The sequence below is a fragment of the Akanthomyces muscarius genome, chromosome 6, assembly GCF_028009165.1.
Source record: "Akanthomyces muscarius strain Ve6 chromosome 6, whole genome shotgun sequence".
Lineage (NCBI taxonomy): Eukaryota > Fungi > Ascomycota > Sordariomycetes > Hypocreales > Cordycipitaceae > Akanthomyces > Akanthomyces muscarius.
In genome coordinates, this window is record NC_079246.1 from 993,631 (window position 1) to 1,017,595 (window position 23,965).

At 52.6% G+C, this 23,965-nt stretch overlaps 11 protein-coding genes across 11 annotated transcripts; 7 read left to right on the plus strand and 4 right to left on the minus strand.

Moving 5' to 3' along the window:
- Positions 1 to 1,900: 1,900 nt before the first annotated feature.
- Positions 1,901 to 3,716, plus strand: LMH87_000348 (uncharacterized protein; the record flags this gene model as incomplete). Its single annotated transcript, XM_056198239.1, has 2 exons — positions 1,901 to 2,321; positions 2,377 to 3,716. The coding sequence occupies 2 exons, from the start codon at positions 1,901 to 1,903 to the stop codon at positions 3,714 to 3,716; spliced, it is 1,761 nt and encodes a 586-aa protein (XP_056055207.1).
- A 3,340-nt stretch (positions 3,717 to 7,056) lies between these two features.
- LMH87_000349 (uncharacterized protein) lies at positions 7,057 to 7,589 on the plus strand (the record flags this gene model as incomplete). The annotated part of the gene is made up of 2 exons (XM_056198240.1): positions 7,057 to 7,275; positions 7,362 to 7,589. The coding sequence occupies 2 exons, from the start codon at positions 7,057 to 7,059 to the stop codon at positions 7,587 to 7,589; spliced, it is 447 nt and encodes a 148-aa protein (XP_056055208.1).
- Positions 7,590 to 7,952: 363 nt separating this feature from the next.
- Positions 7,953 to 8,854, minus strand: LMH87_000350 (uncharacterized protein; the record flags this gene model as incomplete). Its single annotated transcript, XM_056198241.1, has 2 exons — positions 7,953 to 8,355; positions 8,412 to 8,854. 2 exons carry the CDS (start codon positions 8,852 to 8,854, stop codon positions 7,953 to 7,955), a joined length of 846 nt encoding a protein of 281 aa, XP_056055209.1.
- A 376-nt stretch (positions 8,855 to 9,230) lies between these two features.
- LMH87_000351 (uncharacterized protein) lies at positions 9,231 to 10,718 on the plus strand (the record flags this gene model as incomplete). Its single annotated transcript, XM_056198242.1, has 3 exons — positions 9,231 to 9,321; positions 9,375 to 10,334; positions 10,408 to 10,718. The coding sequence occupies 3 exons, from the start codon at positions 9,231 to 9,233 to the stop codon at positions 10,716 to 10,718; spliced, it is 1,362 nt and encodes a 453-aa protein (XP_056055210.1).
- Positions 10,719 to 13,503: 2,785 nt separating this feature from the next.
- Positions 13,504 to 15,600, plus strand: LMH87_000352 (uncharacterized protein; the record flags this gene model as incomplete). Its single annotated transcript, XM_056198243.1, has 4 exons — positions 13,504 to 13,781; positions 14,062 to 14,235; positions 14,286 to 15,063; positions 15,127 to 15,600. The coding sequence occupies 4 exons, from the start codon at positions 13,504 to 13,506 to the stop codon at positions 15,598 to 15,600; spliced, it is 1,704 nt and encodes a 567-aa protein (XP_056055211.1).
- Positions 15,601 to 15,909: 309 nt separating this feature from the next.
- LMH87_000353 (uncharacterized protein) lies at positions 15,910 to 16,419 on the minus strand (the record flags this gene model as incomplete). Its single annotated transcript, XM_056198244.1, has 1 exon — positions 15,910 to 16,419. One exon carries the CDS (start codon positions 16,417 to 16,419, stop codon positions 15,910 to 15,912), a length of 510 nt encoding a protein of 169 aa, XP_056055212.1.
- Positions 16,420 to 16,957: 538 nt separating this feature from the next.
- On the minus strand, positions 16,958 to 18,262 carry LMH87_000354 (uncharacterized protein; the record flags this gene model as incomplete). The annotated part of the gene is made up of 1 exon (XM_056198245.1): positions 16,958 to 18,262. The coding sequence occupies one exon, from the start codon at positions 18,260 to 18,262 to the stop codon at positions 16,958 to 16,960; it is 1,305 nt and encodes a 434-aa protein (XP_056055213.1).
- A 332-nt stretch (positions 18,263 to 18,594) lies between these two features.
- On the plus strand, positions 18,595 to 19,128 carry LMH87_000355 (uncharacterized protein; the record flags this gene model as incomplete). Its single annotated transcript, XM_056198246.1, has 1 exon — positions 18,595 to 19,128. The coding sequence occupies one exon, from the start codon at positions 18,595 to 18,597 to the stop codon at positions 19,126 to 19,128; it is 534 nt and encodes a 177-aa protein (XP_056055214.1).
- Positions 19,129 to 20,600: 1,472 nt separating this feature from the next.
- LMH87_000356 (uncharacterized protein) lies at positions 20,601 to 21,293 on the plus strand (the record flags this gene model as incomplete). Its single annotated transcript, XM_056198247.1, has 5 exons — positions 20,601 to 20,637; positions 20,697 to 20,750; positions 20,831 to 20,880; positions 20,939 to 21,203; positions 21,286 to 21,293. The coding sequence occupies 5 exons, from the start codon at positions 20,601 to 20,603 to the stop codon at positions 21,291 to 21,293; spliced, it is 414 nt and encodes a 137-aa protein (XP_056055215.1).
- Positions 21,294 to 21,570: 277 nt separating this feature from the next.
- LMH87_000357 (uncharacterized protein) lies at positions 21,571 to 22,093 on the plus strand (the record flags this gene model as incomplete). Its single annotated transcript, XM_056198249.1, has 4 exons — positions 21,571 to 21,603; positions 21,775 to 21,791; positions 21,845 to 21,947; positions 22,010 to 22,093. The coding sequence occupies 4 exons, from the start codon at positions 21,571 to 21,573 to the stop codon at positions 22,091 to 22,093; spliced, it is 237 nt and encodes a 78-aa protein (XP_056055216.1).
- Positions 22,094 to 22,590: 497 nt separating this feature from the next.
- Positions 22,591 to 23,277, minus strand: LMH87_000358 (uncharacterized protein; the record flags this gene model as incomplete). Its single annotated transcript, XM_056198250.1, has 6 exons — positions 22,591 to 22,610; positions 22,673 to 22,708; positions 22,885 to 22,891; positions 22,974 to 23,047; positions 23,126 to 23,194; positions 23,250 to 23,277. The coding sequence occupies 6 exons, from the start codon at positions 23,275 to 23,277 to the stop codon at positions 22,591 to 22,593; spliced, it is 234 nt and encodes a 77-aa protein (XP_056055217.1).
- Between the last annotated feature and the right edge of the window lie 688 nt (positions 23,278 to 23,965).

Sequence of the window (23,965 nt, forward strand, 5' to 3'; positions counted from 1 at the left end):
ATGCGGGCGGAGGCGAGAGCCCAACGTGCTCGATGAACGGGTAGTTGGGGAGCGGGAGCGGTGCAGCAGCTATGATACCCGAGGGGCGATATTGCATTTTTATCGAACTGGTGGTCTACTTGGCAGTTTTATTTTTATTTTGGTCGCAGTGCAGCTGCTGCAAGCAGTGTGAGGAGGAACACGGCGGCATCATGCGTCATCTACCGTCCCTCAGTTCATCCATACATGACGAGACACGTCCAGCCTGTAGATATCCAAGACAACCCAGGGTCATAGGTCTGCACATGATGTTGGCATGTGTTGTAAAACAAAAAGCATCGTTTATAAAATGGGAACCGTTTCCCCCTCTTGTCTGCCGCTACTTTATTCAGATCTTGGGCATCGCATGTCTTGTCTCGCCTTGTTACAGTGGTCCATCAATTCTGGCCGTGGCCTGATTGATATCATCATCAGCCTTGTTACCGAGCAGCACATGCTTCTGCCTGTTCAACCTTTTTTTTTTTCAATCTCATTTTTTTGCTTCCTGGATTTTATTTCTATTACCCCCCTGTTGTTGCTTCTGCACAGGCCCTGGCCCGGTTACAGGGCTAGACAGCGACAAGGAAGGTCATTGTTACTCGCACAGCCACCAGCCGAAACAGCCCAACGGGAGAGCGGCGAGCACCAACAGGCGACCCAGAGGAGAGTCCGCCGAGGACCTGACACTGCGACCGGGAGTCCCACCTCTGAAGCACCTCGCCGGCTTGTTTGCCTCTTGTGCACCGCCGTCGACGAGCATTATTTTTAGGCCGGCCGCTTACCGCTGCCCACTTGAGAGGGCTTACTGGTACGCGCCTGGAGCACCAGCCTGACAGGGGTACTTTTGCTGGTCCGAGTCGACACCCAGGTACCTGGGACAGTGCTGTTTAGAGCGCTTACTTACTGGTCGGCCAGCCACCAGCGCCCGTCGCCAGTCTTCACACTCTGCACAGGCCGTGTTCTGCACTAAACCGAGCCGCTAAAAGTGCGTCTCCGGCGGTCCGTCCGGCCAACTACCTACCTAGGTGCCTTACTCAGTGTCAGGCAAGCAAGGTCAAGGTACTTTTCGCGTCGTCGCTTTTCTCGCAGCACACTTTTTCCTCTAGCGGCCTCGGCCCAGGCTTTAGTGGTGTTTTGCCCTTTGAAGCAGCCCGCAGCCACTGACTCTGACTGTCAGGCCGGCCCCACCCTGTCTGTACCTCTGCCACCTCCCTCATCCTCTCTGCCTCAGTGCCTCTGCCTTTGTCCATCCAAAGCCATCCATCAGCCATCCATCGAACCCCACCCACCCTTGTTTATTTATTTTTCTCTTTATTCATTCTCTCTACTTTTCTCGGCTCTTGTCCCCTCCAAGTCACTCCCACCCAACCTCCGTCGGCATCCCCACCTCTCTTTGCTGGCCCCGCCTGACCTCATCCTCCTCCTCGGTACTTGACAGTACCTCCTACTGCTTTTTTCCTCTCCTCTTCTCCTCTGCTGCCCATCGCCGTTCTGTACGCACGTTGGAGGTGGATCCTTCCCGCCGCGCCGTCATCCACATCCACAGGACAAGAGGCTTGTTCTTGTCTGGGCCCGCTCCCCTCTTGTTATTCTTCTCCAGCTTTCTCTGGCTTCTTCTGGCGCCGCCGCCCGAAAAAAAAAACACTACTCATAGCGCCGCTCCGCCTTACCTACCTCGCCTCGCCTCGCCTGGCCTGTAGCACACATCTATCCGCAGCGACTCGTTCCCTTTTTACTCACCCGACGCCCGCCAACCTTTCTTTTGACTTTCTTCATTTCTCTCCTCCACATCCCCAATTTGAATGCATACCATCGCAACGTTTACGCCTCCCCCGCGAACGCCGTTTCGATCCATTCACAGGCCGTGCCCGCCACAGCGCCAATGCTGCGAGGCATGTCGCCTAAACTAAAGCCACTTCTGCTGCCACAGTTGGTCGAGCAGCGCAAACGATCCGACTCGGCTTCCCTGGTTTCGAGCCCCGATCCCAATGTCACTGGCACCTGGCCCTACGTCTTTGCCGCGACCAATTCGTCTTCTTCTGACATAACTTCGCCCGTCACGCCCACCTTTTCCACTCGTGGACATGTCCGCATGTCAAGTTCCACGTCCTCGCTCGACCTGCCGCCGTTTTCCCAGGATGGCTACGTTTCCCCGTCGCTGCTCTCCAGCACCCTGACCAAGGCATCCATGCGCCAGCTGCCCGACGTAGAGGAGGAGCCGCTAGAAAAGGAGCACTACCAGCATATCGACGACGATATCTCAGACGATGACGACGACAACTTTGGACTTTACAGCTGTCTATGTGAGTCGAGGTGCACATGCATGCATTTGTGCCACCGCTAACAAGCAGCGCCCAGGTGACGATGTTTGCGCTCGCGGCAATAGCTCCGAAGACCTTTTCGACGGTGGCCTCGTGGGCGAGTTCGACATTGACGACTACGATGTTGGTTTTCTCAGCGACGGCGACATCAACACCAATCCGGCCTACGGCAAGAAGAAGCGCGCCGGTCTCGAGTCGCAATTCTCTGGCCTCACTGCCCGCCTCGAATCCCGCTTCCCTACCATCACCCGATGGAGATCCGGCCGTCGATCGCGTATGGCAAGCGTTGGTGCCATGGAGTACAGCCTTGACAACGTCTTGTCTCGCGCCCCATCCAGTCGCTCGTCGTCGATTTCCGCCCGCGCCCGCCACAACACAGACGGACTCGATGAGCATTCGATCCCTCCCACCCCAGCACTGCCATTTGGCAGCACCGAAAGTGTCAACATCCCGTCCTTGACACCCGTTTTGACCGAGGACGACAAGACCAGCATAGAGAAGGATCGCGCTATGGCGACTACGCCACTTTTGCCGCCTCTGATGACCGGCCCTCTCGGTAAGCCACCGCCCGAGTCACCGCTTCAGTCGCCCACTATTGAGGCGGCGCCCACCCCGCCAATGCGTTCCTCGGCTGCTCAGTCACCACCCATCGTGTCTGCAGCATTTGCGCGGCCGTCACTGAGCTCGCGCCCCTCGACCCAGTCTCTTCGCAACGTCTCTAGCAGCACGGAACTGCCGCTTCCGCTGCCCATGACCCTGCATTCGATTCTGCAGGAGTACGATGAGTGGTCTGATCGTCTTGGTCATGCCAACTTCACCATCTCTCCTGCCCCCTATGACGTCCAGGCTGTCAATCCCGAGACAATCGCCAAGTTCCAGAACGATTGGGATACGGCGCGCCTCAACTACACCAAGCACTTGGTGCGCACCGGCGAAAACTATGGCCAGACGAGCAAGATTTATGCTCTCACCGAAGCCAAATGGGCCGAGACGGAGCGCCGGTGGAGAGGCGGCTACGAGGAGATGATCAAGCAGACGCTTTCTTCTATGCCAATGCAGAAACAAAAGTCGGCCTCTCGCAGCCGCAGCCGTGGGCGCGGCCGAGGCCGTTCTCTTAGCGCCCACCCTGGTTCTGTGCATCACAGCCCTGACGTCTTTGCTGGCGTGGAGTGGAAACGTCTCGAAGAAAACTTGCCCAGCGCTGTCCCTCAGATTATTGAGTCCCTTGATGCTGCCCAGGGCAAGTTTCCCAGCCGCGGCGACGAAGACATTGTCGGCCCTATGCACCGCGAAGCCTCCATGGCTGGCGCGTACAGCGACGACTTCCGATCCCGCTTCTGGAAGAACCTTGGAGCCAAAGTCGGCATCCATCGATAAATTGTTTTATACGCATTTTTGAGCGAGCGATTTGAAATTCACGCATGCACATTGCATCATCATCACAATCATCATTATCCGACCCTGATGACTTTCATCTCAGCGAATTACGATCCTTACATATTACCATTCTTACGAATCTTTACATCAACCATTTGTTTTGTTTTTATTTGGGCTGCCCGCGCGCCCCTCGAGATACCCCGACTCCAGTCACTCCTTCAAAAGCCTAGTCGGCCATGGTGTGCTACGCCTAGTCAAGGCAGTAGCAGACTATGAGCGAGGATTGGCATGCCATTTACTTGCGCTTGGAATTTTATTAGACTGTATGTGAATTGGACCTATACGGAAGGCGTTATATAGATCGGACGGAACTTTGCTGCTCAGCGCAAGGAAGAGCCAAAGAGAGAAAAATCTGTTTTTCAATTTTAATCTAGAGTTTGGGATTTGGGATTGTGGTAATGGACCGGAAACATTGTTACAATATTTGGGGGACAGAACAGAGGAGGAAAAGAGAGCTTGGCTGGAATCGGTCGTGGTCAGCAAACAAGCAGATGCAGATGGAGCCTGGCGACCTTGCAAGGCTCTCTGCTATCAATACAAAACAGTAAAATTATTATTCAAAGGAGCCTCGACAGTGAATGTGTACAATTGGGGGAGCTGCTTGGTGATGTTAGTCGTACAGCTACTTTACTTTGTGCGAAATTGTGGCGGTGATACCGGGTAGTGCGTGCGTAGAAATTTGTGAGGGTCCCTTCGCAATGTCGATAGCTACAGAAAACCGCAAGATACATCTATTATTAAATCAAGTGCCATTATTCTGTCTCAAGTCGCGAATGATTTATAACATTCTTTGACGTGGTCAAGCCCGTGGCCTGCAGCTCTGTGTACAGGATTGATGGCAGTGGTGAGCGGGAGATGACCTAGAGACGCAGATGGCGGCACAATCTTTCCATCCGCCAACGACAATTCACCATGACAATAGCGACAGCGGATCCAGGCGCGCCGTGAATCTAGTTTTCGTAATACATGCAAAATGAAAAAAAAAAAAAAAAAAAAAGGGGGAGGAAGAAAGCATCGACCTATAGACAAGGGGAGGAGAGGACTTTGCACAACATCACCAAACAGAAGGACTGCAGAGTGTGCTTGGAAGGCGCGCCCCGACTTACACGGACGCGCGCAACCCCTTTCAGCGGAGAGGGCAGAGAGAGACATGGCACTCAACACCAAGCCGGACCTGACTGTACTACGTCGACATCTTGGGGGGAGGGGGAAAAAACAAGACCAACAACAAAGAAACAGAAAATTGTCGCAGCTATTTTGGGTTGGGCTGTACTCGGTGCCCGGGACAGCAAACACTGGCGAACAACGCCGCTGTGGCCTACACCGAGTGAATGTCTGGAGAGGAGCAACTGGGCAACACCCATGCTCGACTGGGCGGCCTGTGGTGAGACAAAAGCACAACGTCATGGCCGGTGCAAGCCAAACCAACCCCAGCATCCCTGATCTTGTTGCTGTTGTTGTTCCGCACCGCGACTTTGTACTACCGTGAATTAAGAGAAAGAAAATCAACAATTCTTCGGCATCAAGCGGGATGTTGCTGGGTGTCTTTTACAAGGCAAGCTGCTGCTTGCGTTTTCGCTGCATTTGTTGCGTGGCGGTGGTGGAAACGACGCTGTTCTGGAAAGAGAGCTGTATAAAATAAAAAAGAACCTGTAAAACTTCATCAATACCAATCTATTCTTTTTCCCCTTTTTCTTCGTTTTTGATGTTTTTGTCATCTGTCTAGCGTTCATCTCCCGTATTTTGTGCCACGATATTTCTTGTCGACATTTCACGTAAATGATCGCTGCATTTTTTATTATTAATCTTCTTACCACGACTTGAGAGTAGAGGTGAGGGCGTTTTCTTTGGTGGAAATGGTGATGAGACCTTGAAAGTATCCTATTTGGGCATCACGCCCGTCCGTTCACGACTCGAGCGACCCTTGTCGAGCACAAGGCATTGTTCCGTTTCCCTTGACCGCTTCGGGCGCGGCCGCCGTCCCCCCCCCGCAGACATCGGCAGAAGAAAGACAGCTGGTCTGGGAGACTGGGGAGTGAATAGGGGAAGTTGGCGGCGCCTGGCCCGCACTTGAGGACGATCGTCAGGGCCATGGACAAGGATCTCATTCATCGCTTGTGAGACAGGTGGGCTTTCTATGTCATCATCGCAGACCAGCCCTACCACACGGTGAGCTCACCAGATGCGACGAGGGGAAACAGCAAATGGCCATTGCTGCCTCTGAACAACTACACAACATGTACGATTTATAGCTCCTAACACGTAGCTACAGGCTGGCGCAGACCTCATTTGCACCTCCCTTGTGCAGCTTCTTCCCTGTGGGCAGTTTTCGGCTGGGACTCTTCTCCCGCCGATCCAACACTGGACCCTTGCACGTCTTGCCAACTGCTGACCCGCATCATCCCCCAGACTCGACAGCAACAACAAGAGCCGAAAAAAACAGGATTCTGGGTATGAGAATGTCTTACATGTTAGCAGGTGCTGGTAAAGCCAAGGTCGGTATTTCCGCGCAGACCCGTGCGCGAGAGACCATGCGCTGAGGTGGGATGGCGGTCCGGGGTGAGATCGACGTCATGTCAATTTCCCACTTCAGACGATCATCGGCCGCACTGTACCTGCAGAAACGTGCAGAACCTCATCCTGTTCCTGAGTGTTTGAGATGATCCAGCCACCCAACTGCCCCAGTAGACTGGGCAAATATGTCTTGAAGAGACAACTTCTGGAAGCTCTGTTTTGCCAGTAGATGTATGAAACAGTGATCCTCTAGATCTGCTGCACGCAGCTGTAGATGCAGCTTTGAGAAGCCATGAGAATGGAACAACTCGCAATACACCTCGTAGGAGTAGGTGGCGACAGCTGGCCCAGCCCGGCAGAGCCCAGGAGCTGCGGCGGATTGCGCTACGACCGGGCTGCAGTCGTGGAGCTTTCCGCAATGAATTGCTCGATGCCGATCTCATCAAACTAGAGCGTCTCCTCATGACCAGGTCCGGCCTTGATTTGCAGCGAGCCATTACTTGCTCGCACCGGTCACGACGAGGAGGAGGTTGTTGGAAACGCCACTGTGATGTTGAGAGCAGTGCGAATTGGGTAAGGGGGGCGGGAGTCAACGGGTGCGATGCAAGTATAAGAACGGCATCTGCACCCTCCAACACTGCTCTCCCCCTCCTCCATCATCAATACCCAGTCTCCAGTTCGTCTTTTTTGTCACCCAGTCACTCCTTTACTATCCTTTTACAGGACACCACACTCCTTTTCACAACCCAGTCAACTTCATTTCAAGATGCGCTTCTCCGCCTCCGTCCTCATCGCCCTCGTCGGCGCCGCCGTTGCCGCTCCCACCTCTGTCCTCCCGACCGGCGACTCCCCCGTCACCGGCCTCCTCGGCGGCAGCGACCTCGTCGGCGAGCTCACCGGCGTCGTCAGCCAGGTCGAGAACGGCCTCGGCGTCGACGACCTCGAGAAGAAGCTCGACACCCTCCTGGGCTCCACCATGGCCAAGGTACGTTTTGCATCTCCCTGCTGTTCCGCACCCAGCAGCGCGTGACTTTTTCGGGGGATGGGTGAAGGCTGACTGTGGAAACACAGGTCGAGACTGCGCTTAACCAGCCCCTCGCCCACAAGCTCCTCGCCCAGGTCCAGAACGGCCTCCCTCCCCAGATCGTCGGCGCCGTCGGCCAGGCCCTCGCGCTCGTCGAGCAGGGCGTCGCCATCCAGACTGTCGACGCCTACGTCAAGGGTATGACCGACGGCGCCGTGCCCTCCCTCGAGAAGGCCATTGGTGTTTCCGACATTCAAAAGGTGCTCCAGATCTAAAAGGTCCATTCTCCTCCACTGGAAACAGAAGGAATGTAGCTTTAGACTACGATAATTAGCGAGTTTCTTATGCGCCGCGGATCGAATATCTCCCTCCTGCTGATCCCTCAAAAATGCAGGGCAACGATGAAAGTTCTGGATAATCATGCATTTTTAAACCATTTTGTTGTTTTCTTTACACGGGTCGAGGACCTCTGGATAGAGGCACCCCGCCTGCGCTGGCACTGGATTTATTGCCACTTCACTTCTGGTCATGGGTGTTATATAGTTTGAGCCATTTGGACAAATGCCAAATCTTTTTTTTTCACTGAGGATATCGTTTCTATAACTGCGACTGTGCACGCCTGCCTTCTTGAAATTAACTCAACTCTTGCCAATCATGACTTTTTGCGGCAGCGCTTGCACGCCCTGCTGTCGCAGCGCTATCCGGGTATCGTACACCTTTCTGTCAATTGCGCGAAAGTCAAAGACGCCTTCCAGCTCGGTGCGCAGCGCCGTGAGCTTGTCTTGCGCCTTTCGAATATCGTCGGGCTTGTTGTCCTGCAGCACATGCGTCTTGACCTGCATGATCCAGCGCCCCTGCATGTCCATTGGCGTGAGGCTGTCCCACGCTGGCAGCTGCGCGGCCGGGGAGAGCATAGCCCCTTGCCGCGCCTCGAGTGGCGTATATTCTTGAATGGGATGGAAGAAGAATTGCTTGGTCAGTGAGAACTCGATCTCATCTCTAAAGAATCGATATATCTCCTCGACCATTTCTGTCTTGAATCTGGACCAGCGTTAGCGACCGACTCTCGGAGGCTTCACGAAAAAGGGTTGGCATACTGATGCTGGTTGTCTCGTAATACCGAAGGAAGGGCGCGTTGCTCCCACAATTCAACCATTTTGCGCTGCGTCAGCAGCGGCTTGCCGTGCGAGGGATCAGGAAAGTCGGTCCAGCGCAGGATGCCCGGTGTCGCATCCAGCTCCATAGGCTTCGCATCCGCCCCAAAGTCTCTGTTCTTGAGAATTTCATATCGGGCCTGTATTATGAATGACTGGCGACCAAGATTCTGATGAAGCTCCCTCCATAGCGGCGCAAGGTTTTTGCGTATGGGCTTTTCGATTGAAGTCTGATTTGAGAGGCCAGCCGGCCGTGGAGGCCCTTGGTAGTATAGCACGCGGACAACTGATTCCCATGGCTTCATGGAACAGAGTCCTTCGAGAACGGAGCACGCGGATGTGAAGTCGGCATCCTCCACGGTGCTTGTCAAGAACACCTCGTACATTCTGATTCAGAGTGCCCCTCCAGCGCCAACCCAATGTTCCTTGCGATTTCAACAAAGTCGGCCAATTGCAAAATTGTCGGCAAAGCGCTACGCTGTAATTTGGTTGAAAGTTTCACGAGAGAGAAGAATTGTTTTGTCGTCCAAGAGATTGATTATTCGGTTTGCATATGAAAGAGCTGCCAATGGAAGCGGCATCCATCTCAAGAGCTTCGTCGGTGCTGCACGTGATCTCGCGTTAAAGTGCGACGCCTGGCGCGGTTCCCACTCCAAGAGCTGCTCTCAAAGTCCAATGCATTTTATGCGCTCGGTGAATTTGCGCCCGGAGGTCTGTAGAGCGCGTCGAGCTTTCTTGACCACCCAAATTCCGTACTTTACAATGTCATCAAAGTCAGAAGGCGGGAAGCGCAAAGCTACAGCACCCATATCACCACCGCCCACGAAACGATCAGTGCCGAGCGGAACCACCAGTGAGAACAAACCCAATGTGCTGAACACCCTGGCCAATCATTGACCTCTTCAGAGAGTGCGGTTTCTAATTTCTTCACTCCAACCTCGCAAAAACCGAAAGATCGAACATCATGGTCCGAGCGAAAAGACGACCCTAACAAGCCAGCAACGTTACTTGTTGGCAAATATACACCAGAGGCAGAGAGCAAGGATACACAAAAACGACGGAAAATTGCGGCTTTCGACTTGGATTCGACGCTGATTGCCACAAGCTCCGGAAGGAAGCACTCGAAAGATGCATTAGACTGGCGGTGGTGGGATAAGCAAGTGCCCCGGAAACTAAAGGAGCTCTACGAGGACGGCTACCATGTCGCTATCCTATCTAACCAAGGTGGCCTAACGCTTCATGTTGACCCGAAACAAAAGGCACCGCAAAAGCATACGGCGAAGCGAGTTGGCGAATTCAAAGAAAAAGGATCGGCTGTACTGCGATACCTCGATTTACCCGTCACGATATATGCTGCGACGGGGAAGGATAATTTCAGGAAGCCACGAAGAGGGATGTGGGATGAAATTCTCAAGGACATGGGTGTGGAAGCAGACGACATTGACTTGGAGCAGAGCGTGTTTGTGGGTGATGCTGGCGGCCGCGTGGCTACCGTCTCAAATGGCGCGGTGATTGTTAAAGACTTTAGTTGCTCGGACCGAAATCTTGCCCACAACATTGGCGTACCTTTCAAGACGCCAGAGGAGTATTTCTTAGGACACGAGCCGCGCAGGTGGGAGCGCGACCTGGACCTGGTACACTACCCCCTCGGGGGCGAAGATGGTCAAGTCGCGCTATTTGAGAAAAGAAACAGCAAGGACATTGTGCTATTTTGTGGACGACCCGGAGCCGGAAAAAGCACATTCTACTGGAAGCATCTCGAGCCGCTGGGCTACGAGCGCGTAAATCAGGACACCCTCAAGACGAGGGAGAAATGCATCCAAGCAGCCAAAGAATTTCTCGACGACGGGTCCTCCGTAGCAGTGGGTAAGTGCCCGCCAACATTTCCGCTACATGTGATGCATTTCGACAGCGGGCAGCTACTTACCAGGATTGGCAGATAATACAAACGCCGACCCAGCTACGCGTAAAATCTGGATAGACCTAGCCGGCTCCTTCAAAGTGCCTATCCGCTGTGTGTCGTTTACGACACCGGCGGCCGTTTGCCGGCACAATGATGCTGTGCGATCGCTGAACAAGTCGCTGAACCCAGAGGACAGAGAGGTGCTCCCGGAGATGGCCTTTTCCGGGTTCCAGAGCCGGTACAAGCCTCCGCAAGCCAGCGAGGGATTTCAGGACGTTACAGAGGTTGAATTTAGGTTCCGCGGCACCAAAGAGGATTACGAGATTTGGGGGCGATACTGGCTGTAGGATCATTGAGTCGCGCTCGATGCGAACCGAGTTTGGAGCCCCGGCGGACATTATGGGGTACACAGTGCACCAGTAGCCGATACCGGTTGTCGTGAGATTGAGCTGGTGGGGTGCTCTACCAGTAATTTCCTGTAACTTGAATAGATTTATTGCTGGCAACGTATTTTGGGCATTTCGACGCGTAGTGCGCTTTACCCGTAAGCAGAGGTAGCGAGGTTGCAGTAATAATGACATGCGGCGCAGAAATATGACGCCGCTTACACCCAACTCTCTTGGCACAGGGCGTCGCATGTCCTCGATGGTGTCATGTGGGTGGCAGAAACGGCGCCGCTGTCATAAAACGAGCGACTTGTCAGCTATATCATGATAGTAAGAACTACTACACGATACTTTTGATTTTCAATCAAGTCTGCTATTTTTGTTGTGTTTCTTGTCCTTTTGGCTCGTCCAAATTGAGTTTGTAACTCCACTAGCCATCCGACGCGGCAGCAAGTTCTAGCAGGGAGATACGGAGTTCCTGCCGTTCTATTGGCGCTTCTACGGTGTGATGAGTTTTCCTTTGCCGATGGGGCCACTCATTCCTGGCATCTAATATTCCCTCTCCATGCGTTTCGTTCTCGTAGTCACTAGCATGGGTTCCGTGGGGCAACAGGTGGCGGGTGTGGTGTGTGGCTTGCTGTCCCCCCCAAGCCGGCAGATTTTGTTTCTTGGCTCGTCCTCTGAGTAGGCGGCGAGAGGTGTCGCCAGCCGGGCAAGGCTGCGAGGCTTTTCTTGGCCGCTGGGCATTGGCGATGGAGGCTGGCCGCCATCTCTTGGAACTCTCGGCCGGCCGAGACGAATCTGTCGTCGCCCGTGCAATTCTTCTCCAAAGTGTGAGAAATAGAAGAAGAGCAAAAAAATCACAGAGGTATATTTACGGTGTTGTCAAGTAGTTACCCCGCATCCCGAGCAAGACGCCTCCGTGCGCGACCGTTTTTCCAGGGAGCGCCGAGACGTAGCATTGATGAAGGGTCCGGGGAAGAATTGGGGGGTTACGACGTGAGTTACGGCCGACGCTGCTCCGGTTTCTTTTCTGGTTTGCCTGCCCCCGGATTACGCCAAGGAAGCGTTGCCAGTTTTGCATGAATTTGTTTCGTCCGACGTGCTGTTTAGTGGTTCCTCGCGTGGCCCTTCAAACCTCCCCAGGGGCTTGTCTAGAAGGGCCGACGCGGGGATGCGCCCGTATCAAAGATCTGCCACCACAAAGCTGGGGGAAGAGAATAGCTGTAGACGTCCGGCACGAGTTAACCGTGCATTGTGAATAAACTTTGCATTGTCCTATTTCACCCGTTGTGGCTGAAGGCCAGGGTTAGGTAGCGCGGCAAATCGTGTATTGGGTTGATGGACTTGCTCGCGATTACAGGGGCCATGGGGCGAGCTTTCAATAGCCGAGCCCTCTTTTATTGCTTGCTAGTTAAGGTTGTGAGATATAGCTCCGGCGTTTGGCCAGTTCTAGTGAGGCTCTTTATTAGGTGGCTGCCGTGGATTTGCAGGCAGGCGATCCCGGACGGTGGCCGAATGGCGCAGCGCCACCTTTCGCGTGCGCCGGGTTGGGGTAGCTGAGGGCACCTGGCCATCTACTACAAGCAACTCACCTTGTTTGCAACAGAGCCGTCTTGACACTTTCGAAACAGGGATGATGCGGGTGCTGATTGAAGGGCGCGTTCGTGTCACCGCTCCTTGGCGTCAAGACGGGAAATGAAATTGCGCTGCTGCCTGGTCACAGGCGCAAACTGTGGCCCCGTCCACTGAGGGCTCGCAGAATTGTATTACGACTCAGTCGCAGTTCATCCCGCGCGGCGGCCACCCACATCCGTGGGGAATCCCAACATCCCCCACAGCTTTACTTAGCTGAACCAAGTACAGCTGGGGCGAGCACAATAACACGCGACGCTCCACTGCGGACGGGTTGGAGAAGCAGCGCTCTGCTTCAGCAATAGCCGTCGGAATAGTCGCGGGGTGAGTGAAAGCGAGTTTCGATGCGGAGAGCGCGGCATTGACAAAGGAGCCAGGCGACGTGCAACCACGACGAGGCTCTGCAATGTTTGGACAGGCCACGCAGCTGTTCTCAGCAGCCGAGTGATAAATCCCATCATATTTTATGGCTGCACCACGCTTTTGGGGAGCGACGAAAGAAACTACCTGCTAAGTTGGCCCGCTGCGGCTATATCGTGCAGTTGTGCTCTAGTGATGGAACGAACTGACAACGGGGAATTCACCCTGTCTTCTGTCTGCTTCCTCAGGTCAGTCACCAAACCAGAGGAGGGAAAATGATATAGAGAAAAGGCATCCGGGCTTGGCCGGCGGGGACATGGAGATTGTGGCTTTCCCCAACTTTTCTAGCGACCAGGGCCTACACGAGACTAGCAAGTTGGAGAGGAGGGCTAGCGAGGACTAGGATGGGGGGCTCACCTTTCCTCCCCCCTCCCGTCTACCAGTCGGGTCAGATTTTGTTGCTCATTCGGCGGTTTTCTTTCTTGAGCTGATCAGCTACACCGACGAGGCTTGTAAGCCCATAAAAAGTCGTGCTATGTTGCTTTGTATGGCGGGTTTTTAGATTTGTATAAGAAGCCCGTTAGCCCAGACTCTTCGGGTCTCCCCCCCACGCCCGGAATTCTTGTTGTAGCCGTATACCCTGTGTTTTTATCATCGTCCTACATCAAAGCCGCGGATTTTGCTCAATACAGTGGCAGCCCGTCTTCATACGAGCAAATACACACAAGAGCGACAAGAAACAGCCGGCATCATGGCAGGCGGCGTCAAGAAACCTGTTAACATCTTCCGTCTCAAGGACCTCGGCGAGCCCGCCGGTGTCTTCAACTGGCGTCTGTGGTTTGCCGTCGTCTCTTTTGGTCTCCTCGGCGCCGCACGCGGTATCGACGAGGGTCTCATTTCCGGTGCCTTCAACTCTGATGATTTCCAAAATGCCATTCACATCAAGAATTACGACACGGTTCAAAGGGCCAACATCAAGGCGAATGTGTCCTCGATGGTCCAGCTCGGCTCTGTCGCCGGCGCTATGATGTGAGTAACTCTACCTTGCCACTCTTCCTCACTGCACTCGCGCGATTTTTTCTGCTTTGTACCACGGCACGCAGTTGGAGATGTGAATATGAGGCGCAGACGGGAATCGCCTGGGCAAACATTGGCATCGTCCCATGTTTGGGAGTTTTTTTTCCCCGCCATTTTGCCAAGGACGCCCACCCGTCATCCCACCCATGCCACGCCGCTAGAAGGCGATCATGCAACGCTTCAGCTCAGTCGCACATGTGCAATTATGCTAATCATTTTCGACTTTTGCTAGTGCATTTATTGTTTGCGATCGAATCGGACGTATCCAGGCCACTCGGTTCCTCTGCACGCTCTGGATCGTCGGTATCATCATCTTCATGGTCGGCGGCGTTAATGGCAACCTCGGTGCGATTTATGCCGGTCGTTTCATTGCCGGCCTTGGCGTTGGACAGACCCCCGTTGTCGGGTATGCTTATTGATTTCGCTCATGCGATCGCATTGCTAACATATAGACAGCCCCGTTTACATTGCCGAGATTGCGCCTGCCTCAATTCGTGGTTTGTGCACATGCTTCTTCACTGGTGCTGTGTACCTAGGAATCGTTCTGGCTTACTTCACCAACTATGGCGCATCGATTCATATTTCGAATACTAGCCACAATCAATGGCTCGTGCCTACCAGCCTGCACATCATCATGGCGGGGCTCATCTTGATTCTCATGTTCTTCCAATATGAATCGCCTCGCTTCCTCGTCAAGCAGGGCAAGCCCGACAAGGCCGCCAAGGTGCTCTCTTACATCCGCCACCAAGCACCTGACAGCGACTACGTCGTTGGTGAGACTGCCATGATCCAGGCCGCGCTGGATCATGAGATGGAGGCCACCCGCGGCGTAGGCTTCTTTGGCATGGTCAAGGAAATGTTTCTCGACAAGAGTAACCTGTACCGTGTGTATCTCGCCACCATGGTGCAGCTCCTTTCTCAGTGGTCCGGTGCTGGATCCATCACACTCTATGCGAATGATCTTTTCGCCCTTGTTGGAATCACTGGAAAACAGGAGGGCCTTCTCGTCACTGCCGTCTTTGGCATTGTCAAACTGATCGCGGCAATGGCTTGCGCTCTCTTCCTGGTGGATGTCATCGGTCGCAAACGTTCGCTGCTCCTCGGCATTACACTGCAATCCATCTCTATGATTTATGTCGCCAGCTTTCTTACTAGCGTGCCTCAGCTCGGAGTTGTCAAGGGATACGTGGTCCCCGAGAAGGATGCCGCAGCCAGTCGTGGTGCCATCGCTATGGTAAGTAGCCATCCATACCAATTAAAACACCATGGAAAGATTGAAAGCTAACACAACGAAAAGATATATCTGTCTGGTGTAGGCTGGGCCTTGGGTTGGAACTCTATGCAGTATCTTTTGACTGCAGAATTGTTCCCTCTTCGCATCCGAGCATTGGCAACATCCTGGGCAATGACTTTGCACTTCGCCAACCAGTACGGCAACACCCGAGCTCTCCCCAACATGCTGCTTTCAGTTGCCAACGGCGGCATCTCTCCTAAGGGCACTTTCTGGTGCTTCGCAGCTATTACCATTCTTGGTGGAGCGTGGGTTCTCGTCTCTGTCCCCGAGACAAGCGGCCGTTCCCTCGAGAGCATGGACCGTCTCTTCGATCTTCCCTGGTACAAGATTGGTCTCTACGGCAACCGGGACGCCGAGCTGCAGGACGAGGCGTACAACGAAAAGGAGCAAGCAGCCCACGAGATGCATGGCATGGGCCAGCACGTCGAGTCAGCGGGGCAGCACATCGAGGAGAAGCCTCGCACGATTGGAGTTTGAATGGATGGGTGATTCATTTTTATGACTGGTTCGATACCCACATATTGGTAGCTTTATCATGGAATTTAATGACATTGACGTGCTTGCATAAAACTTGCTTTTCGTATTTCGTGCAAAATCGAGGATTGAGATCCCCGCTCCGCTTTATTCTTGCTCTTCAGTCCATAGATCTGAGATAAAATAGGCGATGGAGTGGACGCGGAAAACGATTAACAAAGACCCGTAGACTTGATATGGTGTTGTACATGTTGAGTGGGTGGATCGCACCGGACCAAATGACCAAAACGCCGCGGACAAGACAAGAGACGGCTATCGAGCCCGACCTCTACCTTTGTTCCTGTGCCGACTGGAGGGCGATGGCGGCTGACTTAAAGGGACCCCACCATCTTCCTCGTCCTCTTCCTCTAGCATGGGCGCGGGCGGAGGGACCACCGTGGGGGCTTGGAATCTCTGCCTTTGTGGTCGCCCACCTTTCGGCCCAATGTACTGAGACAGTAGCATCTCGAGTGTCGTGTCGTCCAACGATTCCAGTTGCCCGCCCTGCTTGATCCAAGCAGAGATTGTGTCGAATGAGAGCGGGACTGATGACAGTTCTGGCGAGAAGCGCAGGGAGCTGAGAACCTCGGCCTGGGCGTCAACGTCACTTATATCGGCCGCATTTGTGACCTGAGATAGGCGCGAGGGTCTATGCGACGGGTGACCATAGCTGGCGGACGGGGCGTCTCGGCTTGACCGGCTTGGACGGTCGGTCGAGTGAAAGAGCTTTGAGCTCCTGGGTGCTTCACTCTGGCTTCTCTTCTTGTGCGGATCCTTTGGCATGGCTGGCAGATGAATAGTGTGAGGATGCGAGGTATCGGAGCTGTAGCTGCACAGCAAGTCCCGCAAGGATGCAACCTAGTATATGTAGGGTGGCTGCTTGTGTAACGCGAATGCGCTGGCTGCCGAGAATAATGTTTTCTTTTGGGTGCGTTTCACCCCGCGAGCTTATTACAGTGATGTAGGCGCACGGTAGTTTGCTACTGTACGTAAGTAGGGCTGCATCACTGATTGGGTTACAGCGACGGCGTAACCATGCGGGCTACAAACTTGGACACCGCTTAAGCAGGTAAGTAAACGGCATAAAACTTCAGCTGAGTACACGAACTATTGGTCTTGTGTTTTCTTGTCATCGGCTTAATTTACTCTTCTGCCTTCGTTTAAAGCAACACATAGTGGACGACACTGCTCCATCGCCTGCCCAGTAACACAGCATCGCTCAAGAGAGTCGGTGAACGCTCATCAGCCGCTGAACTAAACCCTATGAATTATTTCTCTGCTGCAGCTCGAACCTAATCCCATAATCCCACTCGACATTTACTCAATCAGTGCACTCAAAACCAACGTGGTCGTGCATGTTCTCGCAGTGCCACGACTTGAGCTCGTCACCACCTCTTCCCCGAGTAACATGGACGTCGGAGACGGTAAAGTTACTGCAGCCTCCTGCTGCGGCACTGCACTGAAACCACCCAGCATGATCCACGTCCTGCGTGCCCCAACCGCTGATAGAACTGGCTGTGAAGTCGTGCATTTGGAATTTCGACGACTGGCAGTCCTTGCCGAGGCCACCCTCGTAGTTTTCGCACTGCCACGCAAAAAGAGGATACTTGCGTACACCTTCAAGCTTGATGTCTTCAAGTACGATGCCCGACATCAGTCCCAGGCCGCCGCCGCCTCCGTTGGGGGGGTAGCCCTTGGAGTCGCCGCCCCAAGTTTTCAGATAGATGGCGTAGGTCGTGTCGTAGAGAGTGACGTTCTTGGCCAGAAAATTTGTAACGTGTTCGTATTGGTCTTTGTATTGTCCGACCGAGCCGATGGCAAGACCCTGGCCGCCGTAGATTTCGGTGTCAAACACGCGGATATTGCTCGAATTGCCCTTGAGTGCGACGCCGTCGTCGCCGCTCTTGATGCGCCACCTCCGTAAGGTGATGTCGTCCGAGTAAATTGTGTCAATACCGTCCGTATTCAGGGTGCTCCACTTGCTCGTTGATGTGTTGTTGACGTAAATGTCTGTGAATTCGAGGCGCTTCGAGTAGGTGACGGCCATCGTCCACATTTGACTCTGCACGAAACGCAGGCCAAGAACTTTCGAGTTGGTCAAATTGCGCCAGTTGATCATCATCGGGCGATGTGGAAGGTTTCCTTCACCCTTAGCCCAGTCGTACCAAACCTGACCATTCCCGTCGAGGGTTCCTGTCCCGTGGCCATCAACGGTAATTTTGTCACCGCCAAAATACCAGACTGTGCTCTGATTCTGAAAACCTACTGGCATCGACACTGACAGCCAATAGTCAATGTCAGTGCTCCAGAGGAAGCGACCAAAGTGATGAATGTAAACATCCTCCATATTGAGGGTGGTCATGTTGCTCTTGATATTGTAGACAGGCCCGGGGAAGACAACGATGCTGTGTTTTCTGCAGTCGTGATTTAAGGCACGCATGATGGCATGCGCATCGTCGCCTCCATTGCCATCCGGAGGCACGAAGCACACGGACTTGCCCGCTTTGTTACCGGCATCTCGCCAATATGCTTCATGGTTGACATGGTCGGGAATACGGCCAACCACATCACCACCACTGGCGGCAACAAATGGGATGAGAGCTGCCAGAGCTGCAAGGAAGCGCATTCTGTAGTCGGTATTCGAACGTACGCAATTTGAAGACTTTTTTAGTACCTGAGACGCAGGTAGATGGGAAATTTGCAATTTCTATGTCAGCGAGAGCGAAGCGACCGGTCACAGGGTTGGCTGCGCGAGGCGGAGAACTGAGTGCGGAGGCTTCACCGTGGCGGAAGTCAATTATATCGTGGTGGCGGACGGCGATCGTCATCCAAAATAGGCAGCCACCGAAGTAAGTGGGCGACAAGTCATCGCCCATAGTTGCATCCAATGCAGTGCGACGGTCATCTTAGCGTTGCATCAAAAAGCAGGCTCGGCGTTCGAGGCACGCGTTGCATCACATGGAGAATGGCTGGACAGCTCTGCAGGTTGCAGCTCACTACAAACACCTCGATATAGCGCAGTTGCTCGTTGAAGATGGGGCCAAACTCGACGTGAATGACGGACTGGACGGCAAGACTCCATTACATATTGCGGTGGAAGCTGGCAATACGAAATTGGTTCGAATGTTGTTGAAGCACAACGCAAATCCCAACATGCCCGCGCTTCGGGATGCTCCCATACATACTGCGGTCCATAGTGAGAGCCAAGACATTCTCAAACTTCTCCTGGACGCAGGCGCAGTCACAGAACTTCTCAATGGCAATGGGGAAACACCGCTCATCATAGCAGCCGGCAAAGGCAACATTTCAATTGCAAAGTATCTATTGAATCTAGAAGCCGATGCGGACTCGTCCAAGGCAAAATTCTCTAGCCCTCTTCTCGCCGCCTGCCGAAAGGGTCACTTGGACATGGCTGCGCTGCTGCTTAAGTACGGTGCCAATATCGACAAGGCCGACGCCGAAGGGAACACGCCTTTGTTTCTTGCTGTTTAAGCCGACAATGTTGACCTAGCCAAGCTTTTGCTACGACGAGGGGCTAGCATTATAATCCGAGGGAGTTCCATACTCGCCTCGCGGGATCTCGCAATTCGGAATCCCGCCATGCTCCAAGCGCTACAAATACAGGGCCCTATCGAAGGCCCTAGCATAACCACTTCGAAGGCAAAATTCAAGCCTAAAAAAAATGAAGCGCTACAATTAATAATGCCGCCATCCGAAGACGACCTGCGCAAGCAGAGAGCCTGTCGCGGTTTCGATATTACCATGGTTGACTTCTATCTCGGTGACGGGGCGGAAGTACGCCTGCCCATCACGGCGTCGGTGCACACAGTCTTATACGGTGATGGTCCAGTGGCTCTACTAAAGTCAGCAAGGGAAGACGCTCGTATGCTGGAAGAGCCAGACTTTACTTGGTACCATATTCCTGCGAATAATCTTACTTGGGCAGAGCATCTCATTACTCGATTGAAGGCGGAAAACGACAGCCCCCAGATTGCGAAACGACGAATGAAGTTGCCAAGACTGAGCCAGTCCGCGAGGAGCCAATTAAATTTTGCTAGTCTTCAGGGAAACAGCAAAAGTGCAGCAAATGGTGAGACATTCCTGAAATCGTTCTGCTCTCCAGTAAGATAAGTTTTCCTTTACGTGGGACACATCGTTGACATTAATGCCACGTGCGCTGACACTTTTACAACATAGGACAGTACCTTGGGTGATGATACAAAAGAAGATGCGGTCGTGCTGGTGGTACATATATTATCTGCGGCTTGGCAAATCACTACTAATCCGCTTTGCCGCAGTTGCCATTTCTACATTTCGAAACATTTGAATCCTTTCGGCCGATGTCACGAGCGATTGAAACAGCCAAGCCACGCACTCACACTATTCCGCCAACTCGAGAGCCTGTGACTTATGATACTGGCTGTGATACAGAAAATGCTCCTGAGGTGCCGACGGCAAGCAGAAGTCCAAGAATGCGGTTGTCATCGGTTGTGTCTCTAATAAATGGACATCGTGAGGATCAGGCAGTCTGTGCAATGTCTCCTTTCGGCCTTGCAGAGTATGGCGGTGCCAATATTTCCAGGGCTTGGACCACAGGGAATGTGCCATCTCCATATCCTCAAATGGAGCAGTGGGACACCAAAAGTTTCAAGACGTTTCCTCCAACAGTTCTAAGAACCCGTGGTAAGCGCTGGTTGTCGCCTTCCGAGGTATCTATTCCTGCAACTGTTTCTGAGCAGATGAGAAAGCGGCAAAAGAGAAGTGACCCTCTTACCAGCACAAATCTTCATGAAGATCTGATTCTGGGTTATATGGCCGGCAGACATATCGACGACCACGGCTTTCAGCCACGGCGGACCCTAGATCAGTATAAGTACTCTCATCTTGGGAGCATTGGCGAGCGTGATGGCGACCAAGTTGTTTACAGATACACAAAGGAGAAACAGCAAGAGCCCAAGATATTCATGGTGGATCAACTTTGGGTGTGGGTTTTAGAAAACAGTGAGAACAGCCTAGCGCGAAGAATGCTAGTCGCGTACGCAGCTAACATGTTTCCATAGATACCTTGGTTACGTGCGCACCGCTGCAATGGGATGCTATGCTAACAGAAAAGAGTCCGGAGTCCAGCTTGAAGAGGCTCCGGCACAACCTCATCATACATTGAGATGGCTGCTACGCTTTTCACAGCAACCAGCCGCTCCAGAGCAAGGTTCACAGCTGAGGAGAGCAACGGCCTCCGGCCCAGTATGTTAAGCGCACCTACAATCCTTGCCACCTGCCACTAAACGTTTTATGGACGCAGCTGCATTCAAGCATCATGGAACTCGCGCGGTCTGCCCAAGAAATGCGAAGACAATATCGCGGATACAAGTCGGCCACCTTGGATTTCAAGAAGAGACAGAACAAGACCTCCGGTTTGACTGATGATCGGATGGACATTCACCAGAGCATTTTGATGCATTTGAAAAACCTCAAGCGGTTGCCCATACGGTCTGTTCACGATTTGGCGAGCCTTGTCGCCTCGTGTTGCGTTGATGCATTTGACCCGCACAATGTTCCCGACGAATGTCAGTTTTCGAGCAATGTCTCACGAACTTGGCAAGTGCCACGATGCTTTACATGCTTGTTTGGCTAACGATAGATTGACAGGTTGGTAAAGGAGCACAGTGTCTTAAAGAAGTCCTCGATGCCGTTGAAAACTCAGCACTGTGTAAAATCACGCAAGAGATCGCCAGTCTGATCGAGATTGCTGATATCATAGACGAACTAAAGATATTTAAAGCTGTTCTTGAAGATCAAGGAGGCATCCTAAGCTCGCTAAACAAGTTTCAAGCACGTCGGACGTCAGAATCTTCGGAAACAAATGGTTCAACGTTGTCTTTGTTTTCGGTCGATGCTAGCGTTCGTGAGAGTCACTTGGCTCGTATTGACGCAATGGAGCGATCGGCCAAAAAGGCAGAAACATTTGTGAGATCGAACGCATACAGCAAAGTCAATTTTATTCTTCTGGCTGACAAAAAAAGTTTTACCGCATCACAGATCTAAAGTAGAAGCACGCTAGCCAGCTCGAAGCCGCTGCGGTAGCGCAACAAGCTAGAGAAACAGCTCGCCAAGGGAAAGCGATTGTTCTATTTACAGTCGTTACAATTTTCTTTGTCAGTACAGCTCGGCCACTTTGATTGCCAGCTTGAAACTGATGTAGCAATAGCTTCCTATTTCGTTCATGGCAGCCTTCTTCGCCATCAACATTGACGAACTGCAGGTTGCAGAGAATGGCAAGCTGCCACTGGCATACGTGGTCAAATACATGTGTACGTCCCCCGATCTTGCCTAAGCCCACGCATGGTTTACTTACTGTTCACCGTGGCTGTAGGAATGGGTCTTTCTATTACATTCACTGCCATTGCATTTAATTTGGATCTCGTCGCAAAAGGGCTGCGTGCGATCAGGTCCCTAGCGAGGCCGCTGAGCGGATCATTCGTGTTGATCGGGATAGTGATCTCTGTGTGCTGCATTGTCATCATCACTGTTTGGAAGTCGTACTTGTCCACTACCATCAAAACTGCTATAACGATTATGTTAACGCTGCCCATGCTACTGGGCTTGGTGGCGAGGGGGCTCTATTTCCGGGCATCGCGGGCCGACTTTAAGTTCGTCGCGAGGTTCGAATCCCGAGTCTATTTAAAAGAGAGAGAAAATATTGAAAGACGCGCTTCCTTGTCCACAGCTTCGTGTTAAGAAAGCCTTCGTTTTATCTTAGCTTCGCGCTTTCAGTCACAATGACCAAGCCCGGGCGGGCACCAGGAATTGCAATGGAACAGTATTTAATGCAAAAGATAGAAATCACTGCCAACCCTTTATGTCATTCGCTTTGCAACACGATTCAACAATCTGAGCCTTCGTCCTCCTCGTACCAGCTTTCGAAATTGGAAATAAAGCAAAGAAGTACACCGCCTAGGATGACTGAAATAAACCTGCTCGCAAAGATTGGTCAACGGGTCGAGTTTAGTAGAGATTGCGTGTCCAGGGTCCTCACTGCAAACCGACAAAAACAACATCACTGCGAAATTTGCTGGCCAAGTGTATCAAGTTGAGTGGATCATCAGCAAGAGTGTCATTTTTTGACGTTGTGTTCCCTTTTTTTGCTTGTATGATGCTGGCAGCAATATCGGCAGCATTGCTCGAGCAGATCCAGCCGCTGGCAATGGAGGAAGATTTGGCGCATAGCCCAAAATAAGAAGCGCTCACCTCGAGACTTGAGTTGTGGGCCAGATCAGTAAAAATTGTCGGCATATTGTTGTTCACCACTGCCGCGTTCTGGTGTGCAAAATCGGCACCCTCTTGCGGTATGTCAAAGATATGAGATACAGCCCGCTCATCCCCCCCGTTGTGTATCCTGCTATCTTAATAGCTGCAAACGTCAGCTGCTGAGTACACAGGACCTACAGGTCATGGTACTTTGGGAGCGAATCGTAGTACCCGTGCGTACATGTGAGTATAATTGAGATGGAAGTGAAGATTGTCAACACATGCTGATACTTGAGGTAAGGGATGCCGTCTAAGCAGTGAATAATCGGTTCTGCCGCTGTTATGGAGAGAGGAATTTGACATACAACATTTTCTTTCAAACCTAACTGTCATTTTGGCAAGTCCAAATCACGAGTCCTTTATGTGAAGACTTTCCAAGTTACAGCCTTATTAAGAGAAGGGATGCGAAGCAAAAAGTAGAGAGGGGGTGCGGACTCGGAGGTGGGTAAGACCTGCATGGCCACAACTATTGCGACTGGCTTCCTGCAAGGGTTTGATACACTGTTAAACTCCGTCTTCGCACCGAGTATTAAGCGACAGCATCTATACCCGTGCTTTTCCAGGAAGCTTAAACAGCCAAGAGTTATTGGCGCGATGTTGCGTAGAAGATTGCGACGTTCTATGTGTATCGAGACGCTGCACGCACCGTCCCAAGAATGTGACGCGAGCCTAAAATGCTTGCCTTTTGACGACCACATCCATCATTGGAGGTGAGGCGGTAAGCGCCGAGAAACCAGCAAGCAGAACAATGTGCGCCCACCTTCTCCGCCAGGTTTCTTTCTCAGACACGATGTTGAAACGATACGGACAAATTCGCTTGTCTTTCGCCACACGCGGTCGTCTCGCCCGGCTTTAATAGCCCTGGCACTGCTTCTCGCATTTTTTGCATGGCCCCCTGGGAGATGGTACACAATCGAGAGAAACCCAGCGCTTCACTCGGCACTGAAGACCTAATCTTTTGGATAGATTATCACCCTGACTACACGCAAGAGATGTAATATGATGTCTGGCACGATTTTCC